The sequence below is a fragment of the Hyperolius riggenbachi genome, chromosome 1 (genome assembly GCF_040937935.1).
Source record: "Hyperolius riggenbachi isolate aHypRig1 chromosome 1, aHypRig1.pri, whole genome shotgun sequence".
NCBI classification, from domain to species: Eukaryota; Metazoa; Chordata; class Amphibia; order Anura; family Hyperoliidae; genus Hyperolius; species Hyperolius riggenbachi.
In genome coordinates, this window is record NC_090646.1 from 522,807,641 (window position 1) to 522,833,610 (window position 25,970).

General features: G+C 44.2%; 1 protein-coding gene across 4 annotated transcripts in view; it reads right to left on the reverse strand.

Annotated features, from left to right (window-relative positions):
- Nucleotides 1-25,970, reverse strand: part of NAA25 (N-alpha-acetyltransferase 25, NatB auxiliary subunit) — a 120,731-nt gene that overhangs the window by 26,261 nt on the left and 68,500 nt on the right. For all 4 annotated transcript variants that reach the window (XM_068245778.1, XM_068245798.1, XM_068245789.1 and 1 more), the window contains exons 11-17: nucleotides 18,489-18,601; nucleotides 14,883-15,090; nucleotides 10,147-10,233; nucleotides 6,503-6,683; nucleotides 5,837-5,936; nucleotides 4,418-4,569; nucleotides 3,554-3,679 (exon numbers count right to left, since the gene is read on the reverse strand). In XM_068245778.1, the coding sequence (XP_068101879.1) occupies nucleotides 3,554-3,679; nucleotides 4,418-4,569; nucleotides 5,837-5,936; nucleotides 6,503-6,683; nucleotides 10,147-10,233; nucleotides 14,883-15,090; nucleotides 18,489-18,601 (967 nt within the window). The remainder of the gene's footprint in view (nucleotides 1-3,553; nucleotides 3,680-4,417; nucleotides 4,570-5,836; nucleotides 5,937-6,502; nucleotides 6,684-10,146; nucleotides 10,234-14,882; nucleotides 15,091-18,488; nucleotides 18,602-25,970) is intronic.

Sequence of the window (25,970 nt, forward strand, 5' to 3'; positions counted from 1 at the left end):
ATCAACCATTTATTTACTGCACTAGTTGTATCATGTTTTTCCCATTAACTGCATATCTTTTCAGGAATCAGTATAGTCTGTAACAGAGTTCAGAAAGGAATGGATGATAGCACCTTAAAAAAATGAAAAGTCAGCACAGAGAGACCCTTACACTGCCACGGATGCCTATAGGAGTTTGTTCCCGCATGTATATGCCACAGACATCTAAAGGCATAAGACTACTTCCACTTGTTTTCATTGAAACACTGAAATGTTTTTTTTTTTTATTGTTGATTGTACTGCATGCAAGAAAACAATATATGGGATGCACAACCAGAGCCCTACACCTTTTTTGTTGCTGAACATTTTTGTGGAGTAAAGAGTACTCTGCAGGGCTGTGGAGTCGGAGTCGAAACAATTTTGGGTACCCAGAGTTGGAGTCGGTGGTTTCATAAACTGAGGAGTCGGATGATTTTTGTACCAAATCCATAGCCCTGGTAAGTATTAGACTAAGGAGTCAGAGTCGAGGAGTCAGAGATTTTTTCTCTCGTCTCTCCAAATCTCATCCAACCGCCTGCTCTTTGGATCCTTTCCCCTCCCATTCTGCAGCTATCCTCATCCCTCTCCTAGCATCGCTGTTTAACTTATCCTTCTCCACTGGTATTTTCTGTCCTCACTCAAAAAGGCTGTTGTAACACCACTACTTAAAGAAAAAAAAAAAAAAAAACATCTCTAGATCCCTCTGCACTCGCCAACTACCCACTGTCACTTCTCCCACTTGCATCTAAATTACTTGATCGCCACATTCATTCTGAACTAAGCCATTTATCTGCCAATTCCCTGCTTGATCAGTTCTAGTCTGGCTTTCGGGGCAAACCACTCTACAGAAACAGCCCTTACTAAGGTGGCCAATGATGTTCTCACAGCTAAATCAAAAGGTCATCATTATACTCATCCTTCTTGATCTGTTATCAGCGTTTGATATGGTCGACCACACTTTACTCCTACAGATCCTTTCATCTATAGGCATAAAGGGCCTCGCTCTCTCCTGGATATATTCCTACCTCTCTGGAAGGTCTTTCACCGTCTCTTATGCTGGATACACACCATGAGTTTCCGCGTCGCACGCGGCCGTCGATACGCATCGATTCGATTATTTCCGAACATTTCCGAACGAATTTCGATGATTTTTAGGTCGAATGCTATGTAAAGTATGGCAAATCGACCTAACGATCCATCGAAGCTTGAATCGGACATGTCGGAAATAATCGAATCGACGCGTATCGACGGCTGCATCGAACGCGGAAACGCATGGTGTGTATCCAGCATTAATCAGATCAGATCTCCTCTCCATACCCTTTGTCTGTGGGGGTACCTCAAGGCTATGTCCTCTCCTCTTTTCCATCTACATGCACGGCCTTGGTATCCTATTAACTGTTTTGGCCTTCAATACCACCTATATGCAGATGATACACAACTGTATCTCTTGGCCCCAGACATCAACTTCCTCCTCACACGTGTTCCTGACTGTCTGTCCGCTATATCCCCTGTCATGTCCTCTCACTCCTCACTCTGCAGAGCCAATATGATTGCTGCACAGCTGAGGTTCCCTGCATGTGCCCGGCTCCACATGTCTCAGAGCCCCTTCCTGGCATTCTGACCACTGCCGGTCTAAGCAACCATGCACTACGGCAAGTCTCGAGCACAGCTCACAGGTTGGGATGACCCAATACAGAGCCTCAGCGTGCACACTGATCTAAGTAGCAACCTTCTTCGCTCGATCCCGTAACTGAACAAGTTCGATCCAATGGGATTCAAGTTCGCGGATGACACCACCATCCTTTGCCTTAAAGACGAGAGTGATGAACGAGCCTATCGCCAAGAGATTGATAATATCTGCAACTGGTGCAAGGTGAACAAGCTTGTCCTGATCACAGCTAAAACCAAAGAACTGATCACCAATTTAAGAAAATGCCGCCCTGAACTCCTCCCAGTCCTCATCGAAGGCACAGTGGTCGCCAGAGTCCCGCATGCCCGTTTCCTGGGCACCACCTTATCCACCGACTTAAGGTGGGTGGAAAATGCCACGAAGATCCAGAAGAAAGCCCAACAACGGCTGTTTTTTTCTAAGTCAACTAAAAAAGTTTGGAACGTCGCAAGACCTTATGACCTGCTTTTACTCTGCTACCATTGAGTAAATACTTTGCTCTTCAATCATTGTATGGTGTGCAGGAAACCCATGTACTTGGCCAATAAACTTGATTCTGATTGAATGTGTTATGGTAATTAGGCAACTTTCCAACTATCTTTGCAATACAGGGAAGACTATTAGATAGTTGCCAGGCAGCAGCAAGCAGTTGTGAGAGTTCAACAGTCTTTTCACTGCCTATTCACTGCACATGGAAAAGGGAACTAAAGGGGCCCATACTCTACTCCTAACGATTTTCCCGCCGATATACAGCAGTTTCGATCACAGTGATCGAAACGGCTGTGAAATCGACGCGCACACCGCTGATCGTTCCCGTCGACCCCTCCGTGCAGAAGATTTTTCTCGGTCGCCGGCGGGTCGGGAGAGCGCCGTTAGCGGAGTTCGAATGCCCGACGACTGACGCAATACAGCGGGTATACATTATCTGTTCCGGCCGGCGCGAGTCCCTTGGTCTTCTTCTCCACTTCGGGCTCCAGACCCCCGGACAGGAAGTTCAGTAGCCGGAGCGGAGAAGACAGCGGGGACACGGTAATGTATGCGGCGGGGGGGGGGCTACAGCAGCGGCAGCTCTAGAGATTGTGATCGGTTTCAGGCTGAAATCGATTCACAATCTGTTTGCACTAAGGTGGCCATACGATCCCTCTCTGATCAGATTCGATCAGAGAGGGATCTATCTGTTGGTCGAATCTAATGGCAAATCGACAAGTGTTTGCACAGGATATATTCAAGGAGAATCTAGCAATCCATTCTGTTGCCTTGCTTCATTCAGAGGAAAGAGCAACTTGAAGAATATATCAGAATTGAATAACAAAAGGGAACTTAAAAAAAAAAAAGCCAGTTTTATTTACCTGGGGCTTCTACTGGCCCCCTGCAGTCTACCTGTGCCCACGCCAGTACTTATGATCCTCCTGTCCCCCGCTGCAGCTCACTTTCGGTTTTGGGGACTGAGCCTGTCGCCGCCCTCATTCACGCTCCTGGGAGAACCCTGTGCAGGCGCAGTACAAGAAAATCTATTGCACCTGCAGAGAATGATCCGGCCGCGCAGGGCAGTGGCTGGTGACAGGCCTTTTTTATGGCACACTTAAGTATCCCTTTAATAAGTTATTGTCTTTTATCTGATCACCTTTATGTCAATACTGTCCTAATTCAGAAGCTGGAAATAACACTAGAATGGTCTGAACATGTAACTGCTTTTACTGCTTTGCTCTCTGAATCCAACTGCGCCCTCTACTGGAAAGCAAAAATAAATCACATACACAATACAGTATTTATATTTGCTACATCTGAAGCATAAAGAATGTGAACAATGTCAAGTGCACTTGGGCCTGGAAACAAACACTGCAATCTTTCACTACATTTACTTACCTCTCTTGTGCATCCCAGTTAAAGAGAACTGTAAGGTCCCGGTTATCTCTTATGTCTCTCCACGGAATGTCATCCTCCTCTGGTATCAGACTCATAGACTTGATGCTGTCTTCTAGACTGCATGAACTAAAATAAATAAATACAAATTCAGTGTTCTGCATACAGAACAAAACATGCAAAAAAGTGACATACTGTTAAGTTAATGTAAAAAAAAAAAAAACAACAACAACCAAAGAAAAATCCCACAGCAAAATTGGCCAGAACAGTATGTAATTTCTGTTAACACAGTGGAGCACACATTGGACACTTTTCCAGAACAAATTGGTAAAGTGATAAAAAAAAAAAAAAGCAGCTCGCCTCTTATACCAGCTGTGTTTGTACACATGTGAGCCATGTGATGGGTTTGTCTTTCCCATCTAAACAGAAGCATAGGTCCATAAGCTTGGCAGGGTAGAGCAGCAGTCAGAGCAGGGACTCTGAAGGCAGGGTTAGCCACACATCAAGTGTTACTTGCTGCCATATTGTATAAACACAACCAACATGGCGGTGTAATTGTGCAGCATGAGTATGAATGGGAGGAGTCATCATGGCACACCAGCGTGGCCACTCTGTGCACATCGGCTCTTAGAACAAAAAGGGATCCAAGGAGAAGAAATGCAGGAAGATTACTTTTTTTAGTCAAAGACGGGGTTTCCTTCCCTAGCTGCGATGTGCTTTACCTACAAACACCCTCCTTTCTCAACAGAAAAAGACAAGTAAGCTGGAAGAGTACAGGTACAAGATGAGTCTATATGTACTGCTAAAGGGAGAAAAAAAAAGACTAATCAAGAAAATACATCTCCGCCAAGTGGTAAATATACTCACATATTTGCTTCAAGTAAGAGGTCTAGTAACATTCGTTCTGTGCGCACTTGTGCAAAATGAAGAGAATTGTTCAGGCGATTTCGAAAAGCAATGAATTCTGGGATTTTCTCAAAGGCTCCATATTTGTAAGCTTGAATAATGTATTCTGAGGTCTATGAAAAAAAAACAGGGGGAACAGTTATTAAGATGTGCAGAAAATGAGAGTTTACCCAAGCAAAATGGTTTCTGAATAGGTTATTCATTAAGGTAAAGAACCACATCAGCCAGACCGATCTTTTGTGGTTGCTCAAATATACGGAAGACGTAGACATCAGCACAAAGCCAAGAGAAGAGCAATTTAAAATATCCAGTTTAAAATGGATTTTTACGCTTGGTCTATTGATTTTAAATGTTAAGGGCCCAGGTACTTGCCAGCTCTGAATTTCTTAGCGGCAGGAAATGACTTATTTTGAATGCAGAATAATCTGAAGGCCAATTTGTTAGATTTATTGCTGACCATTCCCTGTCGTCAGGATTATCAGTTCTTAGAGCAAACCTGAACTGAAAATTAAAAGTCAAAATAAAATATACACAGGTCATACTTACCTCCCATGTAGTCTACTCATCAATCTCATTCTCCTCTCCTGCATACTGTTTGTTCACTGTGGTCAATGGAATTCTCAGTCCTCCATTTTGAAAATCTCCATTACCCTATATCAGCTTCCTGGTCAGCACACTGTTAAACTTTAATATCGCCCGTTTGAGCCATTAGGAAACATGGACATTACCTTGCACATTAGTTGTACTTTCAGTTATAACTGACAGCAACTGATATGTAACAGACAGCGACTGATATGTAACAGACAGCGACTGATATGTAACAGACAGCGACTGATATGTAACAGACAGCGACTGATATGTAACAGACAGCAACTGATATGTAACAGACAGCAACTGATATGTAACAGACAGCAACTGATATGTAACAGACAGCAACTGATATATTTCAGTTCTGACAAAATCTAGTCAGAAATGGAAGGAATCATTGTAAGAAGAAAATGGTGAACCTCAGAGGAATGGACGGCGAGGTCAGTTCAGGCTCACTTTAAAGTCACAAAGCTTGATGAACGTCTCCAAACAGGTAGTGCAATAAACTCTGTACACTGGGGATGGACAGAGAGCACTTTCCTGCTTTAATTTTGTGTTTAGTTGGGAGTTTTAAACACATAAGACTAGTGTTTAAAACTTTTCTCCCTAGTAAAACCATTGTGCAGTTAATGAGAGTTGGAACACATATAAGCTGGCTTGTGTAAGGTTACTCACTACACAGTAACGGTTGGGAGCTACAAAACTTTAAACACAGATTGCAGCTCGCAAGACAAGGTTTGGCTGTACTATAAGATAAGCGGTTTAACCATATCACTAGTGGTGAATACTCACATCTTTTTGGTTAGAGTGGAAAAACCTAAGTGCGGCATTGCAGGCTTGTGACGCAGCGTTATAGTGACCCAAGGGTGCTGCAAAACGAGTCAGCAGATAACTGCAAAACAAGAATAATGGTTATGCTTCCAACAGTTAAAGATTTTCATTCTCTTCAGTGCAGGCTAGCAAGGCTTGTATTACTGATCTAGTGTTGAGTGGAGAATATACATCATAGACTCTGGTTAGTGAAAGGCACTGTAGGTTCATTCTTAACCTGAATCTGTCCATAAGTTGAAACACTGTGCCGTCCCCTGTACCTCCCCTGTGCCTCCAGTGTCCCCCTCTGTTCCTATCTGTGCTACCTCAGCCACCCCACAGTGTCATCCCTCTGTTCTCCTGTGTTTTTTTCCGGGAAGCTAAGCACAGTTTCTTTTAACGACTTTATGCAGTAGAGGACGTGCATTGTGCAGCATAAGATAAACAAAAGCATCACAATGGTCACATTGGTGTAGTGTGAATGAGGCCTCTATGTATTTTTTATTTGGTATAGAAAACATCAAGCAAATAATAATACACTCACAATAATGACTACTGGATAGTAAAAATCTCATAATAAAAAAGCAATTTAGTAGATTGTCACATATTAGATGTATGCCATGTATAAAATATGAGGAGTTCACTCACCCAATGGTGTCATGCTGTATGTGCTTAGCATCAAGACTGCTATACAGTTCCACTGCTGGCTCAAAGGCTCCCAATTTGCAGTATATGCGAATAAGCAGCAGTTTAAATTGAGCATTAGACGGACTATTATTTAATCCTTCTTCTAATAAGGTAAGAGCATGCCAAACTGCCCAGTCTTCCCCTGTCCAACAGAAACAAAAAAGTGAATCAGAGCCAGAATTTAATAAAAAAAAAAAATAGCAACATACTACCTGATCCAGGGGGCTATCCAGATCAGGTAGATTCAATTACCGCCACTCCTGTGGCCAGAAATTCTGTAGTTTCACTTTCACTGACCCCTGGGGGTCAGGACGCTGCAAGCTCTGCTCTTTGTGTCTCATCACAGAGCAGAGTGCAGGGAGGCGGGGAATGGGTGGAGGAAATGCAGAGCTGGGCAGAGCTAAACCATTGAGAGGAGGGAAGGGGCGTTCCTAATGCCAGAGGGGGCGTTTTTGCAGGAGTGCCTCTCCTTCAAGGGACTCCCCTTCCCCTCCCCAGTTAGAGGCCCGACAAGCTGCTTGTCTGTGTTTTCTGGGGGTGACAGCGCTGCGCATGGGAGGCAGAGAGTGGCGAGAGTGTGGACACAGAGGCATGGCAGAGTAGAGAACATGCCTCTGTGTCCCATAAGCCCCAGTACACTTAAGTTAAATCAGTCTCTATCCTGTGCAGTACTATAGGAGCACAGCAAAGAAAAACATAATGAGGTGTTCTATTATCTTCAGTGAAAACTGCTTAACAAATTGTTTCAGACATAGAAGTAACTAAAGTGAAAGCAATAGTAAAAATTATTGTAAAATCAAGTTCCTGAATCTCCCTACAGGTTAGTGAAGCCACTTTACAATATGAATAACGTAGGCTTTGATGATGCAAGAGTGCAGGAGGCTTACCAAAATGTCAGTATACTACGGTATATTCTCAGAAATTCTCATTTGGACATCCAGTCTACCAGAAGTATCCAGATTAATGAATTATTGTGTGTCCAGTTTTAAGCGTTCAGGTTTATAACTGGTTTAAACAAAGCCGGACTGACATCTCTGAAGCCTATCGACTCAAGCGCTGGTGCCTTAAAGGGAAGGTTCAGGGACTAGCTAAAAAAAATAAAAATCCATTTCCACTTACCTGGGGCTTCCTCCAGCCCGTGGCAGGCAGGAGGTGCCCTCGGCGCCGCTCCGCAGGCTCCCGGTGGTCTCCGGTGGCCGACCCGACCTGGCCAGGCCTGCGGCCAGGTCGGGCCTCTTCTGCGCTCCATGGTGCGTTCCACGCCGGCGCGCTGACGTCATCGGACGTCCTCCGGGCTGTACTGCGCAGGCTCAGTAGTTCTGAGCCTGCGCAGTACAACCCGGAGGACGTCCGATGACATCAGCGCGCCGGCGTGGAACGCACCATGGAGCGCAGAAGAGGCTCGACCTGGCCGCAGGCCTGGCCAGGTCGGGTCGGCCACCGGAGACCACCGGGAGCCTGCGGAGCGGCGCCAAGGGCACCTCCTGCCTGCCACGGGCTGGAGGAAGCCCCAGGTAAGTGGAAATGGATTTTTATTTTTTTTAGCTAGTCCCTGAACCTTCCCTTTAACCAGTGCCTCACCCCACACATGCTTTCCTTCAAGCCCCACACACATGCTTCCTTCTTTGAAAAAGGGCCTAGTGCCCGAAACAGCAGTCTGTCATTGCAGTCCACACAATAAAAGAGCTATAAACTACTTGGGTGGTGCCGACTCTTCATTGAAGACACTGAGTGTACGCCTGGGAACACAGGAGTAGGAGTCAGGGCACGCCACCTTGTTCAGTGGGTGCTCCTTCAACCAATTGTGTATCCTTTATTTTCAAATAAAATATTGGCACCTTACATTGTAATAGAGATTTAAATGGTGTAATAACCGGGACAAATTAAATATGTGGGTTCTAATTATGGTAGCATGTATTATTTTAAAGCTATAATGACCGAAAACTGAGAAATAATGATTTTTTTTCCCATTTTTTTTTAATATACCCATTAAAATGCATTTTAGAAAAAAATAATTCTTAGCAAAATGTACCACCCAAATAAAGCCTAATTGGTTGCGGAAAAAACAAGATATAGATCATTTCATTGTGATAAGTAGTGATAAAGTTATTGGGTAATGAATGGGAGGTGAAAATTGCTCGGATGCAGGTGGTGAAAAAACACTGAAGGCAGAAGTGGTTAAAGAACAAAAATCTCAAGGCATAGGATATAATACTGATAGGCCTGGTTCACACTATGTGCATTGCGTAATAAAGCAATCTGTTTGCACACACGTTGAATCATTATGGATTGTGTACCCCTAATGCATTGTCTATATCACATTTCTGAATAGTGTGCAAAACCAAGTATATCCCATATAGAAATTGACCAGGTTATGAAATAATGTATACAGGATGAACAAGGCTTAAAGTTGAAATTCAGGTACTTAAAGAGAATCTAACGTCAAAACGTCCCCTGGGGGGTACTCGCCTCGGGTGGGGGAAGCCTCAGGATCCTAATGAGGCTTCCCACGCCGTCCTCCGTCCCTCAGGGGTCTCGCTGCAGCCCTCTGAACAGTGGTGACGTCAATATTTACCTTCCCGGCTCCTGCGCAGGCGCTGACGGCTGTTGGCTCCGAAGTAGGCGGAAATACCCGATCGCCGTCGGGTCTGCTCTACTGCGCAGGCGCAAGTTTCCAGCGCCTGCGCAGTATAGCGGTCCCGACTGAGATCGGGTATTTCCGTCTACTTCGGAGCCGAAAGCAGCCACAGCGCCCCCACGGTAAATATTGAATTGACAGTTGGGTCTGTCGGCGGCTGTTCGGAGGGCTGCAGCGAGACCCCCGTGGGACAGAGGACGGCATGGGAAGCCTCATTAGGATCCCGAGGCTTCCCCCACCCGAGGTGAGTACCCCCAGGGGATATTTTTGATGTTACAGTGTCTCTTTAAATCACTTAAGGACCACAGGCTTTACCCCCCTAGTAACCAGGCTATGTTTTTTTTTTTCTTACAGTTCAGTACTCTGCAACTTTAAAAGCTCGCTGCAGAGCCATACAATGTAGCCCACAAACCAATCTCCTTCCCTTTTCTGCCCACCAACAGAGATTTATGCTGGTGGGCTCTAATCGCTGCGCAGTTTGTTTTTTTCATTAATTCTTTTGTTATTTTATTTTGAATAAAGTTGCTTTTTTTTTTTTTTTTTTTTTTACATTTCTTCTCCCCCCCCCCCCCCCCCCAACAGCCAATCACAGCGATCTGCTCTCATATGCATCAGCCAATGAGAGCCGATAGCTCTCTGAGCCTCTCCAGGGGACAGCCGATGTAAATGGACAGCGGTTTTGACTTCTAACAGTCTGCTAGCAGCGATTGCCGCTGGTAGACTATTGACGGAGTGCAGCTCCGTCAGTCAAGTGGGGATGCGCGCGCTCTGCTCCCTGCAAAACCCCACCCCAGGACTTGACACCTTTCGACGTTAGGCGGTCCTGGGGCTGCCATCTTCCCGACGGCTATCGGATTAGGCAGCCTGGAAGGAGTTGAAGGACATTCTAGAAAGATAAGACATGCGTTGGTTTCAGAAAAAGTACCCAATACATTACTGCTGTTGCCTAAACAAAGCACAGGCTTACCACTAAGCCACATATCCAGAAGTAAGTGGACTCCTACCAGACAGTAGTAATCAGAGAACTGCAGCTCTGTTTTAAGACAGGATTTTCCTAAGTGGACAGAAAAAAATATGAAAATTAAACGAGAACAAATTATTTTGGAGTATAATATACAGCACAACGGAAATGAGCAATGCATTTGACAGCACAGACAGTAGGTCTCAATGACACCAAGCACAAGAAGCCCACTAACTCTAAACATAGTTCTGGAACTGAAACCTCCTCTGCCCCTCCCTACCCCCCCCCCCCCCCACACACACACACACACGTTTACAACATGCATACGCAGGAAACAAGTCCGTGCAAGTTCCTAGGAGATAAAGTGAAAGCAAACCAGAAGCGAAAATAAACGTATGACATAATAGTATGTGTAGTACAGCTAAGAAATAGAACATTAGTTGCAAAATAAAGAGTCTTTAATTTTCAGTACAGAAAACATTACAAAACTTTAGTTATCTAGGCAAAACGGCTTCTCTGAGCTATTTGACCCAACTTGGTTGAATACAGTCCTGATTTCTGAAGCACTTAAACAGCCAAGAAACAGTGAGACAGCTTGGATAAGGTTTTACTGCAGGAAAGTTCAAAGGGTCAATATGGCTGCTTTGTTTTATAGCTTAAAAGAGTGGTTTTTAAACCGACAGTATAATTAAATGTTATATAAAAAAAAATCTCAGTAAAGATATGAGACTCATAGCTACTAAAGTTCTATTCATTATCCATACTACACATACAATTCATTATATCATAAGTCTTTTTTTCACTTCAGGTTTGCTTAAACAACAGTGTATGAAATAGAGTACAAAGTCACAAAAAAGAACAAATAGTGCCCCTATGGTGAATTACATTTTTTAATCAATAAAATTGCTTAAAATAAGCACTTATATCTGTAAATGGCCCCCTGCAGGTCAGACAAAGGCATGGAACAATCCAAAACCGTTAGTACCGCAAGACAGCACATACATGACCAGCCCCTGGACCTCTCTAACACCAACGCTGCCCGAAATCCTGGCCAGACTACGGGAGGGGAGGAAGTGCAGGCGGCCTTTACATACTCAGGTGCACATTCAGGACCTATTCACACTAGGGCGATAGGCGGGTGATTCACGCTAATCGCTGAAGCGCTAGCGCAATTGTAACCCTATGGCAGTGATTTCACTGCCGCAGATTGCGGGCGTTTTGCGATTAACGGCAATCGCAAAACGTGTTACTTAATGCATTTTCTTGTGATTCTTGAGCGATCGCGATACAGTGCTTATAAAAAATGTACAGTGATTTTACCACACTAATGGCTAAGCGCTACCGGTTTGCACTTTTAAGTGTAAATAGGGCCTTACAGATGTAAGTGCAAGTTTTAAGCATTTAAAGGGAACCTAAATTGAGTAGGACATGGATGTTTCCTTTTAAACCATACCAGTTGCCTGGCAGCCCTGTTGATCTCTGGCTGCAGTAGTGTCTGAATCACACACCTGAAAGAAGCATGCAGCTAATCAAGTCTAACCAAACCAAGATTTACAGTGGCTTGCAAAAGTATTCGGCCCCCTTGAAGTTTTCCACATTTTGTCACATTACTGCCACAAACCTGAATCAATTTTATTGGAATTCCATGTGAAAGACCAATAAAAAGTGGTGTACACGTGAGAAGTGGAACAAAAATTATACAGGATTCCAAACATTTTTTTTTACAAATAACTGCAAAGTGGGGTGTGCGTAATTATTCAGCCCCCCTTGAGTCAATACTTTGAAGAACCACCTTTTGCTGCAATTACAGCTGCCAGTCTTTTAGGGTATGTCTCTACCAGCTTTACACATCTAGAGACTGAAATCCTTGCCCATTCTTCTTTGCAAAACAGCTCCAGCTCAGTCAGATTAGAAGGACAGCGTTTGTGAACAGCAGTTTTCAGATCTTACCAAAGATTTTCAATTGGATTTAGATCTGGACTTTGACTGGGCCATTCTAACACATAGATATGTTTGTTTTAAACCATTCCATTGTCGCCCTGGCTTTAGGTTTTATGTCGTTGTACTTGCTGGAAGGTGAACCTCCGCCCCAGTCTCAAGTCTTTTGCAGACTCCAAGAGGTTTTTGTCCAAGATTGCCTGTATTTGGCTCCATCCATCTTCCCGTCAACTCTGACCAGCTTCCCTGTCCCTGCTAAAGAGAAGCACCCCCCGAGCATGATGCTGCCACCACCATATTTGACAGTGGGGATGGTGTGTTCAGAGTGATGTGCAGTGGTGTTAGTTTTCCGCCACACATAGGGCCTGATTCACAAAGCGGTGATAACTCAGTTATCACGCCTAAAAGACTTTAGGCGTGATAACCTTTGCACTGCTGAGTTAGCACCGTTTTTGTGCTCTTTATCGCACGCAAAGTTTTGCGCGCGCAATCCATAGGGTTTAATGGGCGCATCTCGCGCAAAACTTTGCGTGCGGGAATTTCGCGTGAGTTTCATTTTATCACGCCTAAACTGAGTTTAGGCGTGATAAAGGGCTTTTCACAGGCGTGCAAACACTTTGCACCGCTTTGTAAATCAGGCCCAAAGCGTTTTGCATTTTGGCCAAAAAGTTTCGTTTTGGTCTCATCTGACCAGAGCACCTTCTTCCACATGTTTGCTGTGTCCCCACATGGCTTGTGGCAAACTGCAAACAGGACTTCTTATGATTTTCTGTTAAAAATGGCTTACTTCTTGCCACTCTTCCATAAAGGCCAATTTTGTGCAGTGCACGACCAATAGTTGTCCTATGGACAGATTCCCCCACCTGAGCGGTAGATCTCTCCAGTTCGACCAGAGTCACCATGGGCCTCTTGACTGCATTTCTGATAAGCGCTCTTCTTGTTCGGCCTGTGAGTTTAGGTGAACGGCCTTGTCTTGGTAGGTTTACAGTTGTGCCATACGCCTTCCATTTCTGAATGATCGTTTGAACAGTGCTCCATGGGATGTTCAGCGCTTTGGAAATCTTGTTCAGCGCTTTGGAAATCTTTTTGTAGCCTAAGTCTTGTTCGGCCTGTGAGTTTAGGTGAACGGCCTTGTCTTGGTAGGTTTACAGTTGTGCCATACGCCTTCCATTTCTGAATGATCGTTTGAACAGTGCTCCATGGGATGTTCAGCGCTTTGGAAATCTTTTTGTAGCCTAAGCCTGCTTTAAATTTCTCAACAACTTTATCCCTGACCTGTCTGGTGTGTTCTTTGGACTTCATGGTGTTGTTGCTCCCAAGATTCTCTTAGACAACCTCTGAGGTCGTCACAGAGCAGCTGTATTTGTACTGACATTAGATTACACACAGGTGCACTCTATTTAGTCATTAGCACTCATCAGGCAATGTCTATGGGCAACTGACTGCACTCAGACCAAAGGGGGCTGAATAATTACGCACACCCCACTTTGCAGTTATTGATTTGTAAAAAATGTTTGGAATCATGTATGATTTTCGTTCCACTTCTCAGGTGTACACCACTTTGTATTGGTCTTTCACATGGAATTCCAATTAAATTGATTCATGTTTGTGGCAGTAATGTGAAAACATGTGGAAAACTTCAAGGGGGCCGAATACTTTTGCAAGCCACTGTATTGTACTTATACTTTAAAGGTCGTAGATATACTAGTTTATTGTAACTTGATAAATATTATACTTTATACACGGTTTACGTCTAGAAACCCGCCATTTCTTTCTGTCTGCATGCATATTTTTTATTTCTCAGTTTTATCTCGGTTGTGTTTTAGCTATTCATCTAAAGTACTCGGAAAGTCAGTAGCACATGCAGCCAGACATTCCAATCTCCATGCTGCTTCCTGTTTACTAAGTACTGAAGCCAGATTAGGAGCAATATAGGAGCTAGGAGTTGCCTGATGTAATTTTACACCAACTTAAAATAGTCAAGACCCTGAAGTGGGTCAATGCCTCCTTATAGACTATTGCCTTCCTCCCTCTTTCCCTTATGATCACTGCCTGTTCAAGATCCATGCAAAGACCAGATGATAACATTACTAGCTAAGCAGACAGCAGTATATGCGTCACAGGAGGAACAAGGTACAGAGGGTAAGTGTGGACATGGGCAGAAGAGGGTGTGGCTAGGCTGCCAAATCTTCTGGCACTGCTATCTGCCTCTTCAGCTGCAGTGGCTGTAACCATTATGCGCACAGAGCGAGGCCTCATATTAGCTACTCCAGTGGCTTTCCCAAGATCTTAAAACCATGGGAACCCATTCTATTTCTGGTGCAACTTTTCGTAAGCCCTAATGCTGGGAATACACGGTTAGTTTCTGGTGCACGATTCTCATCTCGATCGTTTTTGCCGCTCTGCAGTCTGCAGTCGATTCTCTTATCTTCCTCTCATTTTTCTTATCTTTTTCCATTCGCTTCTATCAGAAATCGAGCGATGAAAGGCTTGACGGGGAGATCGGAAATATCGGAAATTATCAAACCATCTAATCACCTAAAAAAACAAACCGTGTATTCCCAGCATAACTCTCCTTAGAATGTTCATTCGCAGGAATACTACGGGGATGTTTGCACATGAAATCTTTGGTTTATCAAGTCTGTGTTGATTCTTTGTAAACTCCCGAAGATCACTTCCACCTGCCAACTGAGGAAGTTAGATGACCACAAGATTTCATCAGTGAAATTTCTGAAAACCCTTGCAGTCTTTATATCAGTTTTTAAACATTTTCTTCCCAGTAAGAATTGACAGATCAAACTTACCAAATTTTAGTCCATGTCTGTATCTTATGGTCATTTCATGAACGGCTTCCTGCTTCTGTAATGTGTCCATCTTTTGATGGAGTCCTAGTAGTCTACTAAGCTGAACCACACAAAGATGTCTCTGCAAGGCCTTGATGTCCTCTGGAAATGCAAAGTCTCCCTCTGCTGGTGGAGTCAGAGGTAGTGAGCCCAGCAATCTGTTAATAAACTGCATAGTGAGGAAATCATTAGCCTCTCGAACAAACAGCACAGTATGAGAAGGTTTCCACATAATTAAAAAGGTTATGTTAGTTTGTTTTAATAAATATTTTTAGTATACATTCAGTTAAAGCAGGCTTTCTCAACCAGGGTTCCCTGGAACCCCAGGGTTCCTTGAGCACTCACGGGGGAAGTATAATAGAGCACACTATAATAGGTGGTACTGTAACAAAAAGCACTAAATTGGGGGCTCAGGAGACAGTATAATGAGTGGCAGTGTAATAGGGAGTAGTGAAATAAGCAACCACACTACTTTTAAAGGGAAGGTTCAGGGTGGCTCTTAAAAAAATAAAAATGCCCATCCACTTACCTGGGGCTTCCTCCAGCCGTGGGCAGCCAGGACGTGCCCTCGGCGCCGCTCCGCAGGCTCCCGGTCCCCTCCGGTGGCCGACCCGACCTGGCCAGGCCGGCTGCCAGGTCGGGCTCTTCTGCGTTTCAAAATGCGCCTCACGGGGGCGCGCTGACGTCATCGGACGTCCTCCAGGCTGTACTGCGCAGGCGCAGAACTACTGCGCCTGCGCAGTACAGCCCGGAGGACGTCCGATGACGTCAGCGCGCCCCCGTGAGGCGCATTTTGAAACGCAGAAGAGCCCGACCTGGCAGCCGGCCTGGCCAGGTCGGGTCGGCCACCGGAGGGGACCGGGAGCCTGCGGAGCGGCGCCGAGGGCACGTCCTGGCTGCCCACGGCTGGAGGAAGCCCCAGGTAAGTGGATGGGCATTTTTATTTTTTTTAAGAGCCACCCTGAACCTTCCCTTTAAAGACCATGCTTCCTGCAAAATAAATGCGGGGGTTCCTCGAGATCAAAAAATTGTTTGCAGGGTTCCTCGAGGTCCAAAAGTTATTTGCAGGGTTCCTCCAGGGTAAAAAGGTTGAGAAAGGCTGAGTTAAAGTGTAACCGTCAGGCATAAAATCAATTCTTTGTAAACAAGTAACAAGGATGCTAACCAGGCAATCCAAAAGTTAAAATCACTATTAATTTTCTTGTTGATAAATGATCATCCCCCAGTTTACCTGACTATTATTTGGTACACACAAAATTTGGTACACAAAAAGGAAGTTGCAGGGCATGCTGGGTTGTCCTTTTTGTTGCTTCTCTACTTCCCCTCAGACTTAAAGTGGACCCAAATTAAAAATACAAGATTTCAGAAAAAAAAAATCTATTTTCTAAATTATAATAATAAATAGCAACCTTTTTTTCAGCTGCATGATGACAAATCTAAAATATTTTACATTTATTGGAGGAAACCACCCCTTTCTTTCATATTGCCGGGACAGAATCCGGCAAACTGGTGGAGTAGGTAGTGTTCGGCAAAAGAGGAATTGCAAATGGCTGCCACCTGTATAACCCTAGTTATGAAAAGAGAAGGGTAAAAAGCATGCACTGAAATGCTCATAGGCTTGAAGGAGTGTTTATCCTTGTATGTGTCAGAGTGGTGCAACTAAATATTTTGATTTAAAAAAAATGTTTGGTTTGGATCCGCTTTAACTAATGCAGCCTGATTGGCTGAAGCCTTTTTCCCTCCCGGTTTCCCCTCCCACACCTCTGTTCCTCTCTGATTGGCCAATATTTCTCATGCTAAGCAAATGCACTTTTTATAGTGAAGGGCGGGCAAATCAGGCAGAGGAGTGTAAGGGAGGAAATGAAATCAGGATTGGCTTCAAAATAGCCACACTTTAAATGGGAAATGCTAGGAAGGATTTTCTCTTTTTTTATTGTAGAAAAATCACTAAACTCAAAACATGGACAGTGCAATACATATGTAAGTAGAGCAAGTATTTATCTACTTATATATGTGGGTTTTTTTTTCTCTGAGACAGTATGGCTGACAGCTCCTCTTTAAAGAAGTCACTTGTCTGCTAATCAATGCTGACAGAGCTTTACGGCACAGCTCTTAATACAAGTTTATCAACCTGCTCAGAATTATTCTTTATGAACCCTAATGATTACAACTTCAAGGGGAATTGAAGTTAAAGTTTCCTCTCTGCTCCAACAGATTAGCCATACCACAGCAGCGACTCTAAAACTCCTTCTTTGCCAGACCAGAATTTTTGGGCTCAATGTAGCATTGTGTTTCTGGGTCAAATAGTTAACCAATGAAAATCAGTATCTTCAGTTCCTCTTGAATAAGCCTTTCTGAACATCATTTTAGATATTTCCAATATTCCCCTGCCTTTCAGAATAAGTTGAAACTTCTCCCCGTAAACATTTCACCACCTGGCTTCAATCTTATACATTCTGGCTCTTCCAAACAATGGGTGACCTCTATAAAATTCTAATTGCATGGTGCACGGGCAGCACTGTGGCATAGTGGATAGCTCTCTTGCCTTGCAGCGCTGAATCCCCCAGTTGGAATCCCAGCCGAGTTTGTATGTTCTCCCCATGTCTGTGTGTGTTTCCTCTCACATCCCAAAAACATACAGATAACTAAATTGGTTTCCCCCTAAATTGGCCCTAGACTATGATACATGCACAGACATATGACTATGGTAGGGATTAGATTGTGAGCCCCTCTGTGGGGCAGTTGGTGACAAGACAATATACTCTGTACAGTGCTGTGGCAGATGTCAGCACTATATATAAAAACGAAATAATAATAATTGCACATGAAGCCGAGACTCCACTCTGGTCTGACTAGGACAGCTGCAGGTATGGGACTTGAAAGGACAACTGAAGCGAGAGGGATATGGTGGCTGCCATATTTATTCCCTTTTTAAGCAATACTAGTGTACTGCTGATCCTTTGCCTCTAATACTTTCAGCCATACATTCTGAACAAGCATGCAGCAGATCTGACAAGATTAGCTGCATGCTTGTTTCTGATGTTATTCAGACACTACTGCAGCCAAATAGATGAGAAAGGCTGCCAGGCAACTGGTATTGTTTAAAAGGAAATACATACAGTATGGCAGCCTCCATATTTTTCTTACTACAATTATCCTTTACAACAACTTAAAAGTTTTATTTAGGAGGCGCTCCTGCGCTAACCCTTTACAGACTCAGATTGCATATGAACATCAGGCGCTCTGATTAAAGACTGTCCATATTAGCAGCATGCTTGTTCCAGACACCACTGCAATTAAAATCAGCAAGACATCAAGACAGAAAGGAATTCACATTGTTTAAAATGAATAAGGCAGCCTCCATATCACTGTAGGGTCCCTTTAAATAAATGTCTACATTTCTATAGTGCAGGATATTTTGGCCAGGCATGGTTTTATTCACAATTTATAGCTCAATAAATGGGCTTTCATGGAAACACAGTAACACCACAGATCTCCTTTACATTTTTCTTTACAATTTAGAATATGTAAAAGCTACGTGTTGCAAATGCTAAAAACACAACTTACACTTGAATTCTGAGCTGGAGTAAGAAGATCCACAAAAACTTTGATATCGGTGAAGCAGCAAGGTTTGTCTCCAAACTTAAGGAAGTACTCAAACATTAGATTTTCTGGTTCTCCTAAAAGGATAATAGTTTAATAGTTCAGTTTTACAGTCAATATAAGGCAAGATAAGACGCACAACATTTATATTGCGCTTCTCTCCTGGCGGACTCAAAAAGCCAGAGCTGCAGCCACTAGGGCACATTCAGTAGGCGGGAGCAGTGTTACAGAGTCTTGCCCAAGGTCTCCTTACTGAATAGGTGCTGGCTTGCTGAACAGGAAGTGCTGAGATTCGAACCCTGGCCAGGTCCCGTGTGTCAGAGGCAGAGCCCGTAAAGAGACAATGAAGTCTCTTTTTAACCTCAATTTATTATCCATTCCGATTCAGCATTTAATCCTAAGCAAATTCGCAGCATCCCCGCGGCAAAACGAGTGATTTATGGCTTAGAAATAGCCCTGCAAAGTGCCAGGGCTCGCATCATTCTCCTTCCTGTAAGAGGCAGAGCTGTATGCAGTAGCTCTTCCTCCTCTACAGGAAATCTCTGCCCCTCTCAATCTTCTTTCACTGAGAGGGACGGGGAGAGGCGGAGATTGACTGGATAAAAGGCAGAGCTACTGCACAAAGCTCTGCCTCCCCCAGGGCAGCAGAATCTGCAACCTGCAAAGTCGTGGAACTTTGCAGGTCTATGTCTAAGCCATAAATCACTTGTTTTGCGACAGGGATGCATCGAATCAGGGATTACACGTTCAGACTGGATAAGAAATTAAAGAGAACCCGAGGTGGCCTTGTATTACGTAAGTGGGGCACAGAGGCTGGTTGGGCACACTAACACCAGCCTCTGTTGCCCCATCGTGTGTGTCAAAGACCCCCCTGCTCGCCGCTATACCCCCGCAGAGCTGGCGACACGCAGCGTGTCGCCAGCACAATGTTTACTCTAGCGCTGTCTGTCAGCGCCGCTCCGCCGCCTCCTCCGCATCGCCGCTACCCGCCCTCGTCCCTTCCCTCCCGCTGATTGGAGGGAAGGGACAAGGGCGGGTAGCGGCGATGCGGAGGAGGCGTGGGAGCGGCGCTGACAGACAGCGATAGAGTAAACATTGTGCTGGCGACGCGCTGCGTGTCGCCAGCACTGCGGGGAGTTTAGCGGCGAGCAGGGGGGTCTTTGACACACACGATGGGGCAACAGAGGCTGGTGTTAGTGTGCCCAACCAGCCTCTGTGCCCCACTTACGTAATACAAGGCCACCTCGGGTTCTCTTTAAGGTAAACAATACTTCAGTGTCTCTTTAACTAGTACACCAACTTCCTTCCAAACCTGAAACACTGTGGAAACACAAACACCCATTTTCTTTTCAATTCTTGTTTTCTCCTAGGAGATCATTTTCCATCTTGTTAAAAAAAAAAAAAAAAAAAATGTTCTTTCTTGCTGGAGTAAAAGGCATTTTATTGACAAGGTTTAAAAATTTCACCTTGGAGAAAACTTAGGAGAAGAAGTGAAGTGAATATGGGCCCAAGTGTATTGGTATCAGGAGGTAGCATTGTCTTAAGCTTTATAGTCTAGTGACCAAGGACTTGTAACATATGGCTGTTAAATGCAATGCAGACAAATGTTAGAATCCAGGTGACTACAATGGCATCATTAATACTGACTGAATATAACAGACACTGCAAAAAGAAAAAACAACAAGTGATCTTGGAGGGAGGCAGAGCTGTAGGACACATTCATAGAACACGACAGCCACAACAATAGTTTCCATGCAGCCCTCAAGATACTGGCCCCTCTGCTCTCACCAGGTCCTAGGCAAGTGCCTTTGTTACCTTGACTTTAATCCAACTCTAGATAGGGTATTAAAGTGAATGGGAACCGCATTTTTTAAAAAATGAAGCAAACACTTACCTAAGGAGAGGGAAGGCTCTGGGTCGTATAGAGCCTTCCGTCTTCTCTCTCAGTGCCCTCTATCCTGTGCTGGCTCCCCCCCCCCCCGTTTCAATCCCCCACCGAAAGGGTATTTGGAAGTCTTCGGGAGCCGTGTCCTCTCGAAGACGTGCGGCTCCATACTGCACAGGCGTGAGCGTGCAAGAGAGCGTGCTTGCGCAGGGGCAGTACAGGGCCGCCCTTCTTTAGGAGCACTCGGGCTCCCTGAAGAATTCTGAAGCCTCCTTCGGCCGGGTAAAGCAGTATTTGACTAAATTAGTCAAATACTGCTACCGAGCGAGCCAGCACTGGAACGAGGGGACCAGGAGAGAAGCGGGAAGGCTCTATAGGACCCAGAGCCTTCCCTCTCCTTGGGGAAGTATCTGTCTCATTTTTTTAAATGAGGTTCCCATTCACTTTAGAAGGAACCCAAGGTGATAGACATATGGAGGGTGACATATTTCCTTTTAAACAATGCACTTTGCCTAGCTTTCCTGCTGATCCCTCTCCCTCTAATACTTTTAGCCATAGACCCTGAACAAGCATGTAGATCAGAGGTCTTTGACTTAAGTCTGACTGGATTAGATGTATGCTTGTTTCAGGTGTGTGATTCAGACACTGACCACAAAGATGAGCAGGACTGGCGGGCAACTTTTTGTTGTTGTAGTAGTATAGGAAATAAATATGGCAGCCTCCGTATGTCGCTCACCTGAGCTTCCTTTACCAATGTATTCAGGGAGCACCCAGCACAGCAATTTACCAACATCATTTAAAGGAGGTGAAGCTTCATTTGAAGAAGGATTGACTGTATGTTCAGAATTCATGTCCCACCAAAATTATTATGGAAAGGATTTTCCCGAAATACTTTTCTTGGGTGAGTTATTTTAAGTGATATTCCAGGAATCACCAACATTTATTGTCCCATCTACTTCCCAAATGTGCCTGAACTGTATTGTGTTTGCACAAATACTTTAGTTCACTTATTTGCCTAGCAGCGAGTCTCAGAGCTGACCTCAAGGTGCCTTTCTTCTCTCTTAAAGGGAACCTAAACTGAGAAGGATATGGATTTTTCCTTTTAAAATAATGCCAGTTGCCTGACTCTCCTGCTGATCCTGTGTCTCTAATACTTTTAGCCACAGCCCTTGAACAAGCATGCAGATCAGGTGCTCTGACTGAAGTCAGACTGGATTAGCTGCATGCTTGTTTCAGGTCTGTGATTCAACCACTACTGCAGTGAAAGATATCAGGACTGCCAGGTAACTGGTATGGTTTAAAAGGAAACATCCATATCCCTCTCAGTTTAGGTTCCCTTTAATAAAGCAAACCTAAACCCAGAACTTCCTCTCTGCTCTAAAAAATATGCAACAGCATAATAATCTTTAAAGAAAAAAATTTCTTTGTTACACCCACAAATTCTGAAATAAATCTGCAGTGTCTACTGCCTACTTTCATGGAAGCAGACATCTTGTTAACATCCTGTGCTTTAAAATGATCGTGTCTGCCTTGGCAGTCAGCTGACAGGGGAGAGATCAAATTACAACTTGTGATTAGACACAAATGAGGGAAATTAGACAGGCTAAACTCTCTAAATACATCCAGAATGCATTTCTCTAGGTTTTCCTTCGGCCCTGTGCAAGAGTTCAGGTCTACTTTAAGGGAGGCTGACTGTTTGGTCTATGCCCCCCCCCCCCCCCCCCAATGCAAAGCAAACACTTTGCAATTAACATCAGACCAGAGCCCAGCTTCTAGAACTGGAAGCAGATTTAGGAAGGTCAATCATTTTTTTAACGCATACCAACACTGGCGCATGTAGAAGAGAAGGTGGCGGAAGGGACTGAGGAATGAACGTTCAGAGAGGTTTCAATAATTTATCCAACTCCCTAATTATATTATATACAGGCTCAGATTCATACGGATGACTTAATTGATTTGCATAATTTAACAAGTTTAATAAAATTAGACATGGTTAATGAGATAATTCTGAGTTCAACTTTTATGTAAATTTATGTAGCCTGTAATTGGACAGCAGCAGCTGCATGAAATTGGCTAAACAAAAAATCTGCATCAACATGAAATTGTGACCATCTCAATCATCTCTCAAAAAACACACATACGCGTATTTGTACATAGATACAATAAAGACAATTTGATGATCAAAAAAATAATGTCTCATTTACTTTTGGATGCTCCACCTGCTGGCAGATATGGCAAGTTTTGTAAACAGAAAAGCTTTTTAATAATGTAGTAAAATAAGATGACGCCATAGCAAACAAAACATTTTTCATGTTCTATACATAAACTATACACATTTATTGTATGCATCATCTCACTACACAGTGTCATGGATAAGGATCCTGCCACATAAACCAAAAATTCAAATAAGGTTTAGTAACAATTGGGCTGTGTGATTACATTAATATCGTCCTGTCTCAAACTAAGATGCAATGGTGCAAAAGAAAAAAAAAAAAGTGACAAGCTGCCACCTGCTGGTTATATTACGCGGTTACAAAAATTTTACAGTTGCCTGCATGGTCAATAATGAGAATTTTGAGAGGACACAAAATATGTTAATTTTATGCAAATATATGCAGCCTGGAATTAGACTTATTAATTGGCAACTAAATTTGATTGGTCTAATTGCAAGCTAGGCAAACGTAAGCTCTGTATACACGTTAGACGAAACTCTGCTGAGGCAGCCGATACAAACCACATCTGCCGAGATTCCAGTGTGTGTTAAGCAGACCCTGACCCCTCATTTGTCAGATGAATGGCTTCGGCCAAGTGTCTTGTTCTCAAAAATTAACCCCCTTCCTCCCATAATGTCACTGCTTCCCTGCACAGGTGCAGAACACATCACTAACCTGCAGGCTGGTGATGTGTCTGTACAGCCAAACATCAGTAAGATGGGTCTGCAGACCGCAATCAAAGAACAGTGCTTTATTGTTACACACATCATCTGAACCATTATGCCAATGGTCGTGAGGCCCTGCATGGCAGGACTGTGGAGTCGAAGCAATTTTTGGGTTCCTGGAGTCGGAAAAAAAAAATGGACAGACTCCAAATGAATTTAAACTGTAATTAAAATAGAAAATATACTAAACGTTTCCATTTCTCAGATAATAGTCATCATAAATAATTTTTATATACAGTAATAGCTGTGCTTAGTCCACAAGAATGAAGTAAACCAATCAAAAAATAGTTACTTGTGCTGCTTCAATAAAGCAGTCCCCGTATTTTTAAAGTCAGATACACATATCTGATTTTGACTGTATATATGATGTGTACACAGGAATCTCTTATATATGTTATGGCCAGAACCCGAAGTTTGGCCACTTCTAGTTCTGGCCGGCCAATGTGCGAAGTGGCCGCTGCGCTGCGGCCAATGTTAGAAATGGATTGATTCCTGTGACATGAATGTATCTTCTGGCCGCAGCGCAGCGGCCAAACGTATAACCACTTAGTTAATTTATTGCAATTAAGCCGGCGGCAATGTAACAATTCAAGCCACCGGCTTTTTCATCTGCCTCCCTCTCCTCCTTCCCCCCCCCGCCTCTCTCGCTCTCCTATGGGCAGCCGGCGGGGACACAAGTGTCCCCCCTCCGGAGTCGTTCGTCGCGGCAGGGAATCCTGCCGTTCCTGCAGAGCGGGTGCTGGCAGAAGCAATGTCTGCAGCCTCCCCGCTCTGCTTTCCTGGTGCGACGAACGACTCTCGGGGACACGCGTGTCCCCCGCCCGCTGCCCATAAGAGGAGAGAGAGAGAGAGAGGCAGATGAAAAAGCCGGCGGCTTGAATTGTTACATTGCCGCCGGCTTAATTGCAATAAATTAACTAAGTCGTTATACGTTTGGCCGCTGCGCTGCGGCCAGAAGATACATTCATGTCACAGGAATCAATCCATTTCTAACATTGGCCGCAGCGCAGCGGCCATTTCTCACATTGGCCGGCCAGAACCCGAAGTGGCCGGCCAGAACTAGAAGTGGCCAAACTTCGGGTTCTGGCCGTAACATATATGCTAAATAACATCTATGCTGTAAGAATAAAGCCTGATGTGTAGCTGTGTCACTAATAGAGATGGTTGAAGAGATGGAAATAATTCTGCGTTGATGCTGGTTTATGCAAATTTATGCACTCCCTTTGCTCATGAAATCAAATAATTTGATATATTGTTAAAATTTGGTTTGATGACTACGAATTAAAGGGTACCTGAGACGGATGAAAAGAAAAGTTTTATACATACCTGGGGCTTCCTCCAGCCCCTTCAGGCTAATCAGTCACTCGCTGTCCTCCTCCGCCACCTGAATCTTCTGCTATGAGTCCCGGTAATTCAGCCAGTCAGCGCAGTCTGACCACGTGCCGCTCCCACAGCCAGGAACATTCTGCACCTGCGCAATAGTGCTGCGCAGGTGTAGTACGCTCCAGGCGGCGGAGTGTGTGCATGCGCACTATGCCCGACTGGCTCAAGTACCTGGACCCATAGCAGAAAATCCAGGTGGCGGAGGACAGCGAGCGACTGAATAGCCTGAAGGGGGCTGGATGAAGCCCCATGTATTTATAAAACTTTAATTTCATCTGTCTCAGGTTTACTTTGTTAGTAGTACTATACATATGCACTCCCCACAGAGCTGCAGGGAATCCACTGAGAATGTTGTGCACATTGAACACAGAGGTGTTATCACCCATAAACCTGTTCAGATTGTACCTGAAGAATGAAGAATGTGTAATAGAGGAAGAATGGCCTCATTCTCCTGCAGAGTACCTGCACATCACTCTTACATGTACCCACAGTTACATTGCCTGGGGCCTGATAGATGTTCTTTGTTTATGTCTGTACCTTCTACAAGTACTTTTACCATGGACTAGTTTTAGACTATGACTAAAAGTATTAGAGGCAGAAGATCCGCCGGATATCCAGGTAACTGATATTGTTTAAAAGAGAATAAATATGGCAGCCTACATATCCCTCTCACTTCAGTTATATTTTAAAAATCCTAAGCGTTGGCAGTTAAGAGATGCATTTCATGTTACATACTTTCAATCAACAAGATTGTAATATGCAAATTAGAGGAGTCGGAGTCGAGGAGTTTGAGTCGGTGGAATCCTAACCTGAGGAGTCGGAGGATTTTTGTACTGACTCCACAGCCCTGCTGCAGGGTCCCCTTTCTCAAGACAGTACAGATCACGTTACGTTACGTTGATGATGGAACAATAAAGAACAGTTCCTGGATTGAGAAGTGCAGACCCTTCTTACTGATGTTTGGATTTCATTTGGCTATAGGTCCTGCACCTGCTCATGCCTTCCTCAAGTTGTGTGATCCTTTGATCCAATTTGAATGCATCTGTCAAGCCTCTGCCCTGCAGTGTCGTCCGAGAAATTGGGTGCCGATCCCCCGCCTCGCGACATGCCTCGTACATGTGTACAGGACTTGAGTTGTAAAAACAGGGCCTGGGTCTCTGGTTTTCCTCTTGGTACAAACTAGCCAAGCTACAGCCAGAAAGTCACAGTACTAGTGGATAGTCACAGCAATAGTTAGAAA